The following is a 17,656-nucleotide window of genomic DNA, read 5'->3' on the forward strand; positions in this document are numbered from 1 at the left end:
ATGAAAAATATTCAGTGACGCAATATTCTTACTTTTAGTAGTTCAAAATAATGAAGACAGTGGTAAACAGGGGCAAGGAGCAGCCGGGGTAGAACATACTGAACAGCTTCTTTAAAGCCTTCACCTATTGACTAGAAAAGAAATAAGTTTCAGTCTTAAAACAAATGTATTGAAGTAACAATATAATGTAATAAAAATAATAATAATAGTAATGCTTGCTAAAAAGAAAGTTACCTGTAAATAAAATGCTGCTCCTGGCTTCGATAATTGACTTAGAAAATGATCATGAAAACCAGGTCGTAAAATATCTTGTGCATATGATTCATAAGGATCAAATGCTAGTTCCTAGGAAGAAACACAAAACTGATTTAATATCTAAAACTTATTGCTGAAAGAAAATACATATACTACACTGAAGAGATCTGTTTGCCTAGTTATTCTAAAATATAGAGATGAATCAATACTGTCAAGCTTAATGTAAAATGACTCATGGAATAATTCAGGTTGGACAATCTCTGCGGAGCTTAGCTGCATACAGTTGGGTATCTGGGTTGTGAGGGTACCTGGCTGCCTCATGTCCAACTGCCATCCACCAGTATCCCCAGGCTGTTTTTGTAAGGCTGTGCTCTATCCTTATATTCATCTGCTTGTACTGATAAATGGGGTTTGCCACAGCCCACGGGCAAGACCTTGCACTTGGCTTTGCACTTGAATCTCACAAGATTCACCTGGGTCCACTGCTGGAGCCTGTCTAGGTCTCCCTGAATGGCATCCCAGCCAGGCGTGCTGACTGTATCACACAGCTTTGGTGTCATTCACAAACTTTCTGAATTTACACTCAATCCCACTGTTGATGTCATTGATTAAGATGTTTAAAGAGCATCAGTCTCAGTACTAAACTCTGAGAGACACTACTTGTCACTGATTTCCATTTGGACATCGAGCCACTCTCATTTGGACACTGAGCCACATTGATCACCACTCTCTGGGAATAATTCTCACAACCAGTTCCTCATCCATCAAACGCTCCACTTGTCAAATCCACATCAATTCTCATGACCTGTAGAAATCTCATAATTACTTCAACCACAGTAACTTGTCCTCCCGACAGATGTCAGCAGGGTTATTCACCCAGGGTCTGTGGTAATGAGGTAACTCCTTGCTTAAAGGAGGCTTTGATCAGTTTTTGATTGGTAAATTTTTGCAGAAGCTCATCCACAACGTTCCTTTTGAAGACCTTCCTCTGTGATATCCTCCATCTGCAAGCTTTGGTCTCCATACCCTAGCAAGCCTAGTGTAACAGCCCTCCTCACCACCTCAGGACACCTGCTGGCAAGAAGCCCTTGCTTCACTTTGCTGTTGAAATCTAATCTAGGGATGTTGTTTGTTCCCAACCCCCTTCCCTACCCCTGCCACACTAACTAAAGATTAAACAGCCTACAAAAATTGAAGACTAAGACTATAAAGGTGAATGCACTCTGGAAAAGTAGTCTACTCATGACTGGGGGAGGGTTAGAAGAGGAAATAAAAATCTAAACTTGCGCAGACATGCGCTTAGCACGTATATGCAAATCCTCAAAATACATGTGATTAACAACAGCAACAGAAAAATCAGTATTTTCTTACCTCAGCCATATCTTCAAAACAGCTGCCTACTAACGGATGAGGACTACCTTCATCTGTCATTTCAACAGTGTCTTCTATATGACCCAGTAACTTTACACTAAGTTCGTGAATGTCTGATATACGACTAAATATATTTTCAACATCCTGCAAAGCAGCAGAAACAGACAAAAATCAACGAGGAACTGGACACAATTTGAGATAAAGTGTTATGTGCAAAATAACTCTGTTACGATACGGGAATCAGAACAAGATTTTATAATCTATATTGTGTAACTCTTGAAATATAAAATCATAGCATTTATCTTTAAAACAATGACTTTGTATACACGTGTATACAAATATAAGCACTTACAATGAATTTAACATGGCAGAGAGCACTGACCAACCTTAAACTAGTCCTTCCTGCAAGTGAATACATAAAATTGAATGGTTTCTTCTACAGAAAGATGCTTCCTCACAAGCATTCCTTTACAATTCATATTTCAGAACTCAATGGAAGTGGTTTCTCTGCTACGGATGTGTTAAACTGGACAATAGTTAAATTCTATGAATGTATACCGAGATTTATACATTACGTTATATATACATACATTTATTTAAACACAACACTTACATGAGATGAAAATAGTTTGGAGTTGGAGGCATATGGCTCTCTAAAGACTCTGATAATGAGATTAAGTTCCCTTATATATTGCCGAACCTCTGCCATAAATGACTTCACTAGGTCATAATAGGTTTGCTCCCCTGAAGTGGAGGGCTCTTCATCAGATAAAGTTAGTGCACTTAAATCTTCTACATCTTGATGGAACATATCCATTAATACCTAGGCAGCAAAAAGACAAAGCCATAAAGTGACAAGAACTACTTTTCAAGATCTACCAGTAAGTTCTCAGAAAATAAAATTATTATTTCTACTAAATCAAACTAAGCAGCAGCAGTGTTTGAACATATTGCCCTGCAATTGGTTGAGTTTATGAAAGCAGCATGCACTGTTATGAATCTGCAAGTCATTATTTGCAGTGCAAATTTCTGAAGAACCCTGTCACTCAGGCCAGTCTTGGCATGTTTCAGAACACGGTCCTAAAAATCAATCATTGCTTTAAGAGCTCTGTGAAGTACAGAGATGTTAGCATTTAATCATGTTCTGTAACACTGAATAAGCCTACACAATCTAAGATTCTAAAGATGCAATATTATGAAGAGGCATGTGCAATTTTGGCTCTTCGCCTCTGGCTTTAACAGAAAGCCAATTGTAACTTTAAACTCAGAACCCCAATATCTGTGATGAATACTGGCATGCCCACACATTGTTAGGATCTGTCCCTAATAGCTCCTCAGTTCTGTTGAATTGGCATCACTTAGAGCATTCAGAAGCATGAGCAGACAGTCAAATAAAAATAGCTTGCATTCTAATGCAGGTGATGGGTTTTTTTTGTGTGGTTTTGTTTGCTCTGTGGTTTTTCTGTTTGTTTTTTTTGTTTTTTGTTTTAAACAAAGTAGAATTTTTCAGATGGACAGATGGCACAAAGAGAAGTGTGAAAGCATTTGGAAAAGAGACATAAGACGACAACTTTTGGTTGTTTTGTTAAAAAAAAAAAAAGCAGAATGCACACACTGGCAGCAGGAACCTAAAGGTCCTTGATGTGGCTGGAAAAGAAAACATTTTGGGAATACCTACCAATGGCTTGTTCCACTGAGACAGTAAATCAACGTGCCCACTTCAGAGCTCCCAAAATGCTGTTCTACATACATACTAAAAAGAGTTCCTCCAATGCACAAGTGCCCAACAGTTTCCAAATTAGCCTCTTCTACTCATCACCCATCCCTGCCTAGGATACAGAGAGACATGCAGCAACAATACTGTTCCTACTCTATATTCAAGCACACGGCTCCAAACGCTGCCGTAACAACCCAGGAGGGTGCATCCAAACGTAAGGCCAAATGACCAAGACAACTGTCCTGACTAATAATTCACTCTTCGCAACCTCACACACCACCTTTCTTTCCTCTTGAGATGAAGATAGAAGCATGACGGAAAAAAAATGCAAGCATGAACAAGACAAAAGCACTCCCTGAAGTAGATGCAAGTCCAACCAAAGATACTGATTACCACAGCCCTAGACAAAGCATCCACTGGACTACAGCAAGATGAGCATCTCCCAAGTCCCATCTGTTAAAGGACTAACTTCAGGCTTTGTTTTTTTTTAAGTAATGGAAAACTCAAGATGCTGATGAGGTGGCCACAGAAACTAGAATGCGAAGGCACCTGAAACACAACGGGCTGCTCTCCAGCACTGCTGGATCACTGGGTAAAGAGGTTAAGTGCTGTCTGAATCTAATGACTCCTCTGAAGCCATAGAAAAGATGACTTGGCAATAAAAGTATGGATGCCTACAGAGAAACAGAGATGCCCACGTTTATCTGTTTTTAACCATTTGACCACAGCAACACTGCAATACAGTCTTATTTTGGGAGAATACCCATGCTTCAAATCAGCCTTCTTTTTTCAAGATACAAAGAAGAAAAGAAGGTCCAACTATTACAACCAAGGTACATGAAATTTTGAAGTCAGTGCTGCTTCACCATTTTTAAAGCATTTACACATTGCTGGGATTAGGCAAGCAATATCAAAAGAAAGAGACATTTATCTGTAAATAAGCATAAGCAACAGCTCTGTAACTCAATTAGCTTTTCGACATCTTCGCTGTATCAGTGGAACAATATTTTACCGCAGCAATCCCTTCTTTCAAATGTACAATAGCGCTTACTCAGTAAGGAATAGATATTGTCCTCTTAAAATTCAACTGAAATGTTCTTTTAACACTAAAAAAAAGAGTTAAACTTACCTTATCAGCACACATTGCCACTTTAATATCTTGTTTTGTAATCTCATAATGCCTTATATTTCGTACATAATTCCCAACCAATTTTAGTATGTCTGCAGAAATGTATTCTAATACTGCCACTATGTAAACAGACACTTGGTGGTCAATTTTGTAACCTAGAACCTCCTGAAAGGAAAAAAAACAAATATTGCATGTTATTCAGGTGTCAAAATATATGATTTGTAGTTGTAAGCTGTGGTGTAAGTTTAAGACTTTGCTCAACATCCACAACATACAGCCTGTTCTAGTAACAGCAATGCAACAGTCCGTAGGCCAAGTAAACAAACAGCATCACTGTAAATGCTGCTCTATCAGCTATAGAAGTGACCACAGTGAAGAACTGTCCCAGAAATCTTGCTTGAAAACTAGTGCACTCTCTAGTGGATAAAGAAATCTATGCACTCATTTGCTACATATTTGGTTATTCTTATCTTGCACGACTCAAAAAACAATCAAGAAATTTCCAAAAATATCCTTAGATGTGTAAGCAAAACAAATATATGCAATTAACTAAACTGGAAACAGTGGCAATTAAATTACGTTGAAAGAATCATATGTTGTTGCTTTTTTTGTTTGTTTACATTTCAGGCAGCAAACAGAAATCACACAAAACAAAGCAGTCAACTTCCAATTGCATTCCAAAAGCAAGGTGACATCGCTACTTACCTTCAATAAAGGATGGATTTTTTCTACTGGGAGAGATAACGGATTTCTTCGTTTTCGTTTCTCAATGGCAGACTGGGCATCAGCTATTGCCCACTTATCAATAGGATGGGGAAAGCTTTTCTGAACACGATCCTTAAAAAAAGAGAAGGTCTGAAGGGTAAACGCATTATCTGAATGACTTAGCAATATTACTACGTTATGAAATCGCTTTCCACTAGTTAACAGATGAACATCTACTAATGTCAATACTTAGACTATAAAAGCCTGAAATTCTACCGTTTTGGGCACAAGCTCCTCACTACATTCATGATGCTGTACCAAAAAATCATCAACAAAGACAAATCTAGTGCTCAAAACTTGAGAAGCACCAGAATTAAGTTGCCTCTGTACGCAGTTTCCTCATCAGACATATGCCTGATAATTCAGCATTTAAATACAGGACTGTGTCTCATCCTAGCGCCTTCCTCCTTCTGTAGAACAGTCACAGCAGTTTATTTACTTCATCCAGTACGCCTGGATATACCTACGTACATACCATGCTCCAAAGAGCTCTGCCATTGGAGCTCACACATGGATCTCTAGAGATTCAAAAACCTGCCTGGTTTTGGCAGCCCAGATGCTTAAACAAAGCAGTCAGAAATCTAACTTTTCAGATAACTTCACATCTCATTTTTTCAGACCACTGTTCCCACTGACTGTTACAACTGCAAGTGCTCACTTACGTAAATATGACCCCAATTTGAGCAACCATGAAATGAGGAAGATGAAATTTATGACCACTACAAAGGGCGAAGTACACAAACAAAAAGTTTCCAAAAAAACATACAGGACAGATTACAGCTCTGTAAAGATAGCACCCAACTCTCTGAAATACAGCACTTCTATCTTTTTTTTTCCCCTTCATTATAACACCTCTGCAAAAGGAAAATGGAGATGTTGTAGAAAATAACCTACAGCTCATTTGCTAACACCAAATCATTCCCCTAATGCAGCTCAGACTGCTGAATGAAGGTGACCCGAGGGAAAAACAAACGTGTATGACCATGTAATTAAAGACAGCATCATCATGTATAAACACTAAGGGGGTAAACTGAGGTTGCCTGATCATCTTCAGTTCTTCTATTTCTCATCCTAAGGGCTTGATTTGACCATCATTAGGAATCTTAAAGCAACACTCCATTCGATGTTGTGCTTTAAACAGCAGCAACAAAACACTTGATGCAATCTTCCACAAACCTCCGCTGACCAGAAGAACATTGCAAAACAGGCCAGCCGTGAGAGGGGATCCTGACCACCACTGGGGAGTCAGCATTCAGAAAAGGAAGGATGAAATTTATGACCAGCTATTACACAGTAAGACAGCTCACACAGACAGTTTTACTGGGCACTGAACAACAAGTTCAACCTATGGGAAAAACACCTCTTAGGTAACTCAGCAGGTTTTATGCTGACGGTTCTGCTACATAAACACACAGAACTCATAAATCTTGAGCTCTGAGACAGCTTGGTGGATTTTCTGTTAGGCTGTTAGCTCCTCAGCCCCCCACATCCCTGTCAGTGTGCTGCCTGCACTTCTCTTCTACACTTTCCTCAGAAAGCAAGGAAGTTGCATCTTGTTTAGCAACCTAACCTGGCACAGCCCACAGGTGCTGGACACCAGTGTGCTCACACTACAAATGGAATCTGCAGCCCAGCTAAGCACAAAGGGCTACCAAGATATTCATGGGCTTAAGGCACAACTAAATTGGCTTGTTTCTTAAATGAAGATAAGACACCTCTCCTCAAACGTCAGGCTGAAAATCTTTGACAAAAGAATCATAAGAAAAGACATTTCTATAAAAAGAAGTGTTCTTTGACTCATTCTGACAAGTGATTGAAGTACTTTAGTTCTGAGAGGTACCAGCCATTATCAGCAGGCTGAGAAAGCAGTGCGAGGTGTCAGTATGCAGGTATAGTCAGCATGCAGTACTGGGGGCAATGAAAGAAAAGTCTTTATAAAAGAACCAGTTAGCTTTCAGCTTTATGCTCAGAAGTTATGCTTCCCAACTGCTACACAGTAATGTGGATCACAGAGACAGTTTTACTGTACTCCAAACTACAAAGGCAACTGATCAGAGAATCGCCTGTTAGGTAATTCAGCAGAGGTTTCATGCTGAATAAACAAACATAATGAGTGCTTTTCCCTCTTCTACCAAGAGTTCTCTTCTACATTGTGAAATCATTATTATATTAACTTTTCATACAACAACTGAAATTAAAGTTGCAAAACAGAGATCAGACTTATAACAAACACTCTCCATACCTCTACATCCAGAAAACTTCTCGGCTGGGCTTGACACAACATATTTAGCAACTGGAGAATTAGCTCCTCCACGTACTGCAACGCATCTTCGGTAGATGAGAGTTTAGGATGGACTTGCACCTGAACCTGAACAAAAGAGAAGAATTTATGTGTTATTTTTGCTCTTCCCCAAACGTGCAAATATTATGACATAAGGATGAGTAGAACAGCTCAGGTAACTCCACTGAGGAGTGCATGTGCTGTACCTCTGCTAAGGCACACTGCACAGAACTGAAATGCTCATTTACACTTGATAGAAATAGAAACCTCAAACGTTTAAACATACCCAAACTGCTGCAATATTTCAAGTCAGAAACCACCTAATTAATAACGGTGTTCAGAAGTGCAATTGGGAAAACTCTTCAAACACACTGCCCACTTGATCTTTCTCCCCTAGCTCTTCACACCACTGTGTACAGGATATACGTCAGGCACGGTGCTTCCTCTCTTCTCAAACCCACCGTGCACCACTCAAGCTACAACACAGTAATACACAGAACCTTTTTCAAAGCGAGAGCCCTGTAGAAATAGAAACGACCTCAGCAGCATTTAGCCAACAAATCGTCCAATCCATTCTCAACAGGCCCTCATTAAATAAGGCTGGTTTAGAAGTTTGCTTCCACGCTCCTTGTTTTGATGTCAGGCTCTAGTTTAGAAGGAAGAACAGGAACACTTGAAGTAGGCCGTGGTCACGCTGGCATTCAGCAGCATGAGGCTTTTGAAGTTCAGTCCCCACGCATCTCCACATATGCCACCATCTGACACGTATGCCAGTGTCTGCAGGTCCTCCCTGGGGTAAACCCACAGAGGCACGCTCCTGCTTAGCTTCCCCAAGGGGTCAGCTCACCCATGTGTTTTTCCAGACGGTCATTTAAACTTCCACAGCCAGTTTGTGGGACAGCTTTTCTTTGCATCTCTGCAGTGAACAGAAGCACAATTTTAACCCGTTGGAAATTCAGGCGTGCAAAGCTCAGCACTCCAAGAGCCTAAAACCAAGAGGCGGATGAATCTCAGTCCTGAACACTGGTGGCAAATAATATGGCAGAGCACGCTGGTTGCTGGCTTTCGCAATGCTTTTCAAGCCCTCATTTCATCATTTTACCATTCCCAGTGCATTCAACTCAAAACGCCTCCAGTTCTCCCAATCGCTAACAGAACAGCAGAACCACCTTAAGCCAAAACCCGACAATTTGTCTCATCCGAATACTAAGCCTATGTCTATACTCAAATTCTGCTGCCATAATTATTTAATTTCACAGCTGAGTTCTCATTCCTATTTGCAGCCATAGCAAGAATTAAATGTTACAAAGTTCAAACACACAACAGCCTCAAATAGAAATCCACTTGCTCGCTAAGGCACTCATTAGTTGGAGCACTTCATGTCTAGGCACAGCCCTGCTGCTCACAGAGCTGCTACTGAGAATTAAACGTGCCTGATCACGGGTTTAGCTTTTGCAGGTTGCATACCCTGATGCATTACGTCCTAAAAAACACCTCCAACATTTACTGCTTTTTAACTTGAGAATGTGGGCAGAAATAGAACGGGTGAAGCTCTCCCTAAGGGGAGTGTTTTGATTATGCCAATGGTTTCATTTTCCCAGTAACACACAGCACACTGCTGGAGGCACCTGGGGAACAGCGCGCCCAGCAGCCCCCAGCACGGCCTACAATTCAGGCACTGCTGCCTGACACACTGTGCCATCCCGGGGCGGTCTCACATCACAAATTACAGACTTGCAGAAAAAATTCTCTTAAAGATCAACGGGTCTAAGCTGCCTACAAGACGCCCTCTCGTTGTTTTTCTTAGGCGGATCTGAACATATTCACATTAGTTATCCCTGCAGGTTACTATAGTGTTCTGTATTTTGAAAATACTAAATTACCAAGTCAACCAGACAGTAAGAATGCGTAACATGATAAACCTGAGCGATGAGAAGTCGCTCTGCTTTCTCCCTTGCTTAGAAAACAGATGGCAGACTTCAAACCCTTTCTGTCTGTAAATCTATAGGAATAAGAACAAACAAATACCACATCAGGCCATGACCTGAAACATTATCCATAGTCAGCCAAAGCGGAGTCAACAACGATAACCTATTCCTAGTTCAGGAGATAAAGTTCCAAGCATTTTTTATGTTTGGGGAGCAGTTACATCATTCTCCTTGAAGGCCGTCATCTTCAGGCACCACTGAGCTGCGCCAGAGCAGAGCACGAGGTGCCGCAGGTCGCCGGCACTGTTTACCTCCATTAGAGAGGCAGTAAATGTATAGCAATGAAGCCAAAGTGAGACTTAGTATCGTTTAGGGTTCAAAGTCATACAAGCAAAAGCAAGAAAACAGTCAGTCCAACAAGGAAAATGAAAGGAGATCCAGGGGCACAAGGGGCACAAAGCATGTCATCTGAAGCACAGCGGCACCAAGGCTGGACCCGGGCTGGCCGCAGCTGAGGGCACTGGTCAGCAGGTTCAGGAGTGTGATGTGAGACAGGCAAGAGGCAGGATTTGGTAAGAAGGCGTGAAGTGAGAGCACCTGCTAAAGGCTCTGCCACACCGCTGAGTCCCAAAGAGGGGACTGCCCCGCTGGGGAAAGGGGAAGCAGCTTCCATCCTCCTGAGAAGCAGCTCAGAGTCAAAATTAGAACAAGAGGGCCACCCCACCCCCCAGAAAGGCCCACCACAGAAGCACACCCGATAAACACAGAGAAACAACTTCTGAAGTGTAGCGATGTTTAGATAAGATTCTTATCTACACATTTCACCTCTCCCTTCAATACTGGCAGAACCCATCCCTCCCTCCCACACGCACCAAAACATCTATCTTGTGATAAGGGAAATTACCACAAGAACAGCCTAAAAACATCTTTTGACAAAAGCTTCAATTCTTTGAGATACCCCAACAAACCCTAGCGGGCCAGCACAAGTGAGAGCAGCGAGAAGCCCCCACCTCCCCTGCTCAGCTGCAACTCAGTTCACCCGATTGCTTTTTTCTCTGGCCCAACACAACAGTACTGAGCCTGATCACAAGATAACCCCAAACCAAGCCTAGGCTGCTGACATTCTGCAGTTTATTCTGCCCTACAGAGGTGTCTGACAACAGGTAAGAAGGGAAGACTCACACAATAAGTTTGGCAAACTGACTAATACTAAATCAAGCTTCCTTTGCAACAATTTTCAGTTACCCCTTCCTCATGCCTCCAAGAGCAAAGGCCAGATGTACACCCAATGTGAAGCTGAAGCATTTCAGCTTATGGCAAAAACCACTTCATTGTGTAAATGAAGGTTGCCTAGAACTACACAGAACTGCCTCCCATCACAAGCAGCAGAAGCTTCGGAAAGATGCATAACAGAAGGGCATCATCCTAAGCTAAGTAATGACCCCAAACAATCTACTCCTGGGTAGAGAACACCACTTCCACACCCAGGTCAGACTGCCCATCTACTGGGGTATGGCAAGAAGGCAAAGTGGCAACCAAACACCCACATGTGCTGAAGAACAAGTGGCTTCCCTGCCAAGCAGGGGTACCACTGCACTGCCAGTCCCACTTGATGGCAGCTGAAGTGCTTGCAAGGAAGCAGTTGAAGGAAAAACACTCTATTGAACAGAGCATCACATTAATAAAATGGAAGAAGCTGCAATAAGAAGGCAGGCTGCATAAGAAAAGAAAGAGAGAGCCATTATCTTTCTCTGCCTGCTTAAATTGCAAATATTCTACTATCATTGGAAGGGGAATCTATGATTTTCCTTGCACTATCACATAGTGGAAAGAGGCAAGGCCTCTGGCACTTCTCCCAAATCAAAGACCAAGCTGTTTTCCAAAACATAGGGTGAGACTCAACTGATTAAAGCATTTTTCTAAGGCTCCAAAATATGAAGGGTAGAAGCAGAAAATACAGACCTCAGCAGATAGTTTATTATTAGAAGCAATTCGGTAACAGAGCAGGCTTATTCTTTTCCCCCACTTTGGTTGCTTTTAAAGTCTTAACAACTATTATAACCCTTATTCCCACTGAAGCAGCTTTTGCTACTATTCCCTCAATGACAAAACCACTGACAAGCAGCTTCTTATCACTAAAACACTCTGGGATCAAACATTTTAGGGACAGCCCGCGTGACTGAGTGTCCTCATAGAGCAAATACTCCACAAAAACTGTGTTTTTCTTCTTGTACTCTCTGCCAAGTCAGCAATCCCGCCCATGCGGTGTTGTTACCTCGATCAATTAATTCAGTAAACCAAACCAAGCACGGAGGTCTTAAATCCACACTTCAGCACCTTAACTTTATCCTGCACAGCCATCCAGAGCACAGAGAATCCAGAGCTACTGAGAATTAATCACGCCCTACACCTGCAGCAAGGCACCGCCACCACCATTCTGGGTGAAAAGCAGCAATTGGACTGCCATCAGTTCAAAGAAAAAGGTAATTAAGAGTCAGGTAAAAATGTTTTTGTCAGCCACAGCTTCCTGAGCACTCTTCAGTCACTTCAGGAACTCTGCTCATCTCTTTTCTCTATGGAAGGTATAGAAAACTGACTGCGATACGCTGAATACGTGCAAGCTCGCTACCTACAACACTTCCCTCAGCTGAAGCAGCAAATCCTCCTCAGCTGTTAAACCACTTCAATCCAATCATTTTGACCACAATGAATTCCAACGGCGCCCCTTATAAGCTGCACCACAAATTCACAGCAGCTCTAGGTACTCAAGCAATGGAGTATCCGTATGGTATGGACGTTCTTTATTTCTCTAAATAACCAAATTGTTTAACTGATCAGTAGGGACAACACTTTCCATGATAAAAACCAACATATCAGGGAAGAAGCACATCATGAATATGCAGAGCAATTCCTACTGCACAAGCAAGATGTTCAAGAAAAATGATCCAAAAAAGATGACGATCAGCAGAAAGCGTGCAAGTTCACTAGCAAAGGAACACCAGCTGAAGAGGCATCGCTCTGCAGGCATTCCTTCTGAATCCATGTTCCATGGTGCATCAAAATCCACAGGTCTCTGTCTCCAGCCAGCCAAGAGCTCTGGTGTTTCGTATGCCTTGAATCTTCCGTCTTCAGCCCCAGCACCTCACCTGCCCACCTCTACAACTTCTATTTCAAACACCAGCTGCTATTCTTATTTCCTTTTCTTGAAGCTTATCAACAGGATTGCTGTCTTTTGTCAGCAACTGAGGGCCTCTGTAACACTTTGTCTTCTGATGCTTCAAAATAATAGTGACCAGGCAGAGAAGCATCTCACTGCACATCATTTCCCTCCTAATTGAGTGCACTGAAGTCTATCTTGGCAGGATCTGAAGGAGAATAGGAAGAAAAGGGATTACATTATGATCTGAATGGTACAAAAGCTGCTTTTTCCAAATGCAGCTGTTGAATGCAAAGACAGCGCATTACAGACTCCATTGTTAAGGCCCATATCTAATGAAATACACGACACACGCTTGTAAAACTTCGCTGATGTAAGAAGCAATTTATACTTACTATATGCTTGCTTTTGTTAACAAAAACACAGAATCAAAATAACTCATTAGGAAAGAGAAAACCCTTTGCAATTACTCAACAATACCTATTTTTTAGGAAGTGATTCTAGGGGTGCTGTTTGAGCTCCAAGTTACAAGCCAGTGCGTAGTTACAAAAGAATAATGGTAGCCTTCCCCAATAGCTGGGAACACTATGCTGGCATACGTGCTTCAACAATGTTAAACACCATTCTCCTAATCAGCAATAGTAATTCAACACAGTCTTCCCAAGTCTCACTTGCAGCTAAGCAGGAGAATGTGACGATCCTGTCTGGGTACACAACAGGTTTCAAGGAGGAACTCAGAAACCAGAGTGCTACCACTACCCAAGAGCAGGCACCAGAGCTTGGTCAGCTCACAGGAGGCAAGAAGGGAAAATCCTCCTCGGTTCATGACAGGGTGCACATCAGCACCTGATAACCTGACCGCAGAGAGCACGTGCTCTAGCAATTTAGCAAAGGCACACAGCGCTCTCCTGGGAAGGTTCTGCCCTTTGGTCTTGCTGGCATTCGCTGCCACATTCTCTGTTTTACTGGTCCCACATGTAGGCTCCAGGTGCGAGTTGCTCTGGGCAGCAAAGCATGGGGACACTGCCCTGAGCTACCCACTGCAGGGCTGCACACTGCACCTGTCTCCCAAGCAACAACAGACAGCTGTCAGAGCAAGCACACTGCAGCTCTTCTGCTTGCACCTGATACTTAGGACAGGTTTGTTACTTTATGAGGCCTTTATCGGGACTAAGCACGCCAGCCAAGATAACTTGTACCCATTTAAGTCAGTAAAATACTCCAATTGTTTTTTTAATTAATGAAGAAGCTATTAAGAAGCTGTATGTTATCATCTGTCATTTAGTTTTCCTGTAACTCAAGTATTTGGCTGTTCAGCAAGGAAGATAACAATGCGGATGCATTCTTTATTTCTGCATTTATGGGGACAGCAGCAGGAAGCAGCAGAGGATGACACTTCTAGAGTATGCTGGGCAACGGCACGAGAGAAGATAAGAAACAGGTGTAAACCTCATGAAAGCAGAGGTTCAAAGCGCCAACATCTGTTCGACAGTCACACATCTGGGCATCAGAGCTTCAGAACTAACTGCACCTCACCCAGCTGTCCCACGACCCACAGAGAACACCACACCACGAAACCAAGACGACTATACCTTGCAGGGTCAAGCTGACACCCTTGGCAGCTTATCTCCATCGGCCTGTTTGTGACTTCTGACTCTTCTTCCTCCTTTCACCCAAGCAATTCATCCAACTCCTCCAGCAAGCATCCTTAATCCAAGGTAACCCTGTGAATAGCTTGTCCGTTGGGATGAAACCTTGTGTTCTTGACACAAATAATTCCAGACTAAGTTTTGCCTTGAGACCCTCAGTATGTGTCCTTCTCCAGCACTCAGCATCAAGCCTTGCTCCAAGTCTGGCACACCGTTACGCCATGGAATGTCCAGGACGAGCTCACTCCTCTGGAAGGTGCTTGGAGGCCGCAGGTGGCTCCAGCCCCCACCCGGTGGCTGTTCACACACTCAGAGGTGCAGCGAGAACCCAAGCCACACAGTCTGCTCAGCCATCTGCTTCCAAAGAAATGACTACCGAGAAGGTCTGAACCTCGAGCACAGCACACTCTAGAGAAGACAAGCAAGAAGACTTCCAAGAGTTGGATGGGGCCAAAGCGTTTTAGAGCTCAGAGCGGGCCAGAAAAACGGGGCGACGTGTCGCAAGAGGAAACTGGGAAGAAATGCTTCACTGGTACGACTGCAGTGCCTGAGACCTCCAGTCCGCGATGGGGAACGAGAGGTCGGCCAGCCCTGGGAGCAGGTCCTTCACCCGGCAGCTGCCGCTCATTGCCGTGGATACACGCAGCCATACGAAAACGCTGCCGCGCAACCAAGAAGCGCTCCGCCGGCAATCCGAGGCCAGTCCGGGCAGCAGCGTCAGACACCGCCGTTCCTCACGTCCTGCACTTCTCGGGCCCGGCTGCAGGAGGACGGAGGAGCGCTCACCGTTCCTCCGCTCTTCCTCGCAGCGTCCGTCCGCGCCTGTCAGCTCCACCACGCCGACGGATGACGGCGTTCCTACCGGAGCCCCTCGGACCGGCCCACCGCGGGGCCGGTAACCCCGAGCGCGGCCGACCCGGAGCTCCCCGCGATCCCTCCCGCGGCGCCCGGCCCGCTGCGCTCGTGCAGGGCGCCGGGCCCTCTCCGCGCCCGCAGCCCCGGCTGTCACCGCGCCGCCGGGCCGGGCCGGGCGCGCTCCCCGGGCCGCTTCCGGAGCGGGAGAAGCGGAGAGGCCCGGCCGCTTCCCCCCCAGCGCTCCGGGCGGCACGGAGAAGGGCACGGAGAAGAAGGCCCGGCGCGGCCGGCAGGGCCGAGCGCCGCTCCCACTTCCCCCTCACCTTCTTCAGGGCGGGCACCAGCAGCCCCCGCCACTTGGGCGCGTTCTCCTCGCTGAAGAACTCGTAGAGCAGCGGCTGCGCCTGCATGGTGCCGCCGGGCCCGGCCCGCTCGGGGCGGCGGGCAGGGCAGGGCGGGCCGGGCTCGGCGCGGAGGAAAGGCCGCGGCGGGAGGGCTGGGCGCCCCCTCACCAGGAGGCCCGGCGGCCCCCCGCCGCCGCCGCCGCCGGCAGGCCCGCAGCGGCGGGGGGAGGCGGCGGCTGCCGCATTCCCCGCCCGGCTCTCGGTGGTCGCCCCGCGGCGCCGCGGAGGTGTGGGGGCGGCGGGAGCGGGGTCACGCGGCGCGGCGCGCGGGCCGCGAGGGGCGGGGTCGGGCGCCCGGAGCGCGAGCGCCGCCGCCTCCCCGCTCTCCGAGCTCCCCGTCCTCGCCCGCACGGTTGGCGGCCGCGGAGCATGCGCGGCGCCGGCCCGCCCCGCGCCTGCGCGACCGCGGGGCCGCCGCCGCCGCCGCGGCCCTCCTGCGCGGTGGAGGTGACCTCACGCCGCCGCTCCGCCCCCGCGGGGCTGCCCCCCAGATCCGCGAGGGGAGCTCGGCCGCGAGCCGCTGCGGGGCCCGAGTAGCACCGCGCAGTGGGGAGGGAGGGCACCGCTATAGAGGATCACAGGATCATAGACTGACCCGAGCCGGAAGGGCACGCCGGTCTTTAAGATCCTTTCCAACCCGAGCCACCCCGTCGTTCTGTCACACGCGAGGATCACCGGGCCCGGGCCCGGCTCTGCGCAGCACCACCCAAACCTGGTGTCTTAGAGCGGGCTTCGGCAGACCCCGAGCTCCGGCATTAGGGCTACGACTGCCCCGGGCAGCCCGCTCCGTGCCCCTGGTGCACACCCTGCCCCTAACCCCAGCTGCCCCTCCCCTGACACGGCTCCATGCCGTCCCCACAGAGCAGAGCTCAGCGCTGCCCTCCGCTCCCCGTGAGGAGCTGCAGCCGCCACGATGCCTCCCCGCAGCTCCTCTGCGCTGCGCCGAGCAAACCCAGGCGCCTCCACACTCCTCACACACGGTGTCCTGCAGATCCTTCTCCATCCCTGCAGCCTCCCTTGGACACTAATAGTTTTGTTCACCAACCAGAACCCCGCTATCTCCGTCAGCACGGCTGCTCTCCAGCCTCTCCTCCATTCTGTACATAGACTTAGGGTTGCCCACCCCAGCTGCAGAATTCAGCATTTGCTCTCATCGAATTCATGCAGCTGGTGATTGCACGGCCCTCTAATTTGTTGTGATTTTTCTGCAAGGCCTCTCTGCCCTTGAGGGAAGAAATAGCTCCTCCTAATGTAATGCTGTCTGCAGATTTACTTATTGTACCTTCAAGTTTAATTGCTCCAGAGGGAGCCAGGCTGGGGGGAAGCAGCCCTCAGCCCCTCTCTCAGCCAAGTGCCCACATGCTGACTGCTCGCTCTGGCACCAGGCCTTGCTTCTTGTGTGGCTGATGGAGATGCAGGCAGGTGATGGCGCCTGCCTCTGGGTATCTGCTGGCAGCTGGAGACCATGGGCAGTGTTACTGCTCCTGGGGAAGCTCTGTTGCTTGTCCTTAGAAAGACGGAGGCACCTCCCGTGGGCTGAGATCAGGGATAAACAAACACCCTGTTCAAGCAGCACAAGAGCAGCTTGAAGGGTGGGGGGAGAAAAAAAGGCCAAGAAAAGCACAGCTGTAACATAAATTGATGTTCCCTCTTTGTGGGGCCTGGCAGGGCAAACGATGCTGAAAATCCAATGCAGCTTCACTGTGCCCTGTTCTGCAAAACAAGGAGTCTGGAGAAGTTAGCCAGCTAATGCTCGCAGGGAGGGTGAGAAGTGTGAAACCTCTGCAGATTGCTAGAAGGATGGTTTGGGATCAGCTTCCTGGATGGGAGGAGAGTGAGGTACCCAGACAGAGCGCTTGAGCAGACCGTGGAGTCTCATCTTTTTCCAGGGCCGATACCACAGACACCTGTCAGGAACGGCATGCACATGGAGAAGCTCGCTTAATTAGCATGTGAAGCGCTCTGAGGACAGGAGATAGTTCCCAGACACTGAGCAGCATTGCAGCAGACAATGGATGGAGCGTCTCAGAAAGAACTGCCTTTACCCCACAGCTCTGCCTCAGGTGATTTTCCTCCAGCCAGACTCTGCTGTCTGAAGGAGTCAGACTTCTGCTTTGAACACGCTGGGATGGGGATGAAAGGAGG

General features: G+C 46.5%; 1 protein-coding gene across 5 annotated transcripts in view; it reads right to left on the reverse strand.

The window, feature by feature from the left end:
• SOS1 (SOS Ras/Rac guanine nucleotide exchange factor 1) overlaps positions 1-15,604 on the reverse strand; it is a 58,680-nt gene extending 43,076 nt beyond the window's left edge. For 3 of the 5 annotated variants that reach the window (XR_016463993.1, XM_090134932.1, XM_090134931.1), the window contains exons 1-8: positions 15,431-15,604; positions 7,480-7,605; positions 5,178-5,309; positions 4,473-4,637; positions 2,240-2,449; positions 1,627-1,770; positions 235-345; positions 33-131 (exon numbers count right to left, since the gene is read on the reverse strand). Coding sequence is in view for 4 of the 5 variants with exons in the window: in XM_090134932.1 (XP_089991058.1) it covers positions 33-131; positions 235-345; positions 1,627-1,770; positions 2,240-2,449; positions 4,473-4,637; positions 5,178-5,309; positions 7,480-7,605; positions 15,431-15,517 (1,074 nt within the window). In the remaining variant the exon portion in view is untranslated. Of the gene's footprint in view, positions 1-32; positions 132-234; positions 346-1,626; positions 1,771-2,239; positions 2,450-4,472; positions 4,638-5,177; positions 5,310-7,479; positions 7,606-14,195; positions 15,210-15,430 lie in introns of those variants that run through there. The other 2 variants (XM_031596905.2, XM_090134930.1) reach the window with 2 other exon arrangements.
• Between the last annotated feature and the right edge of the window lie 2,052 nt (positions 15,605-17,656).

Source organism: Phasianus colchicus, chromosome 2 (genome assembly GCF_987193195.1).
Source record: "Phasianus colchicus chromosome 2, bPhaCol1.hap1.1, whole genome shotgun sequence".
Lineage (NCBI taxonomy): Eukaryota > Metazoa > Chordata > Aves > Galliformes > Phasianidae > Phasianus > Phasianus colchicus.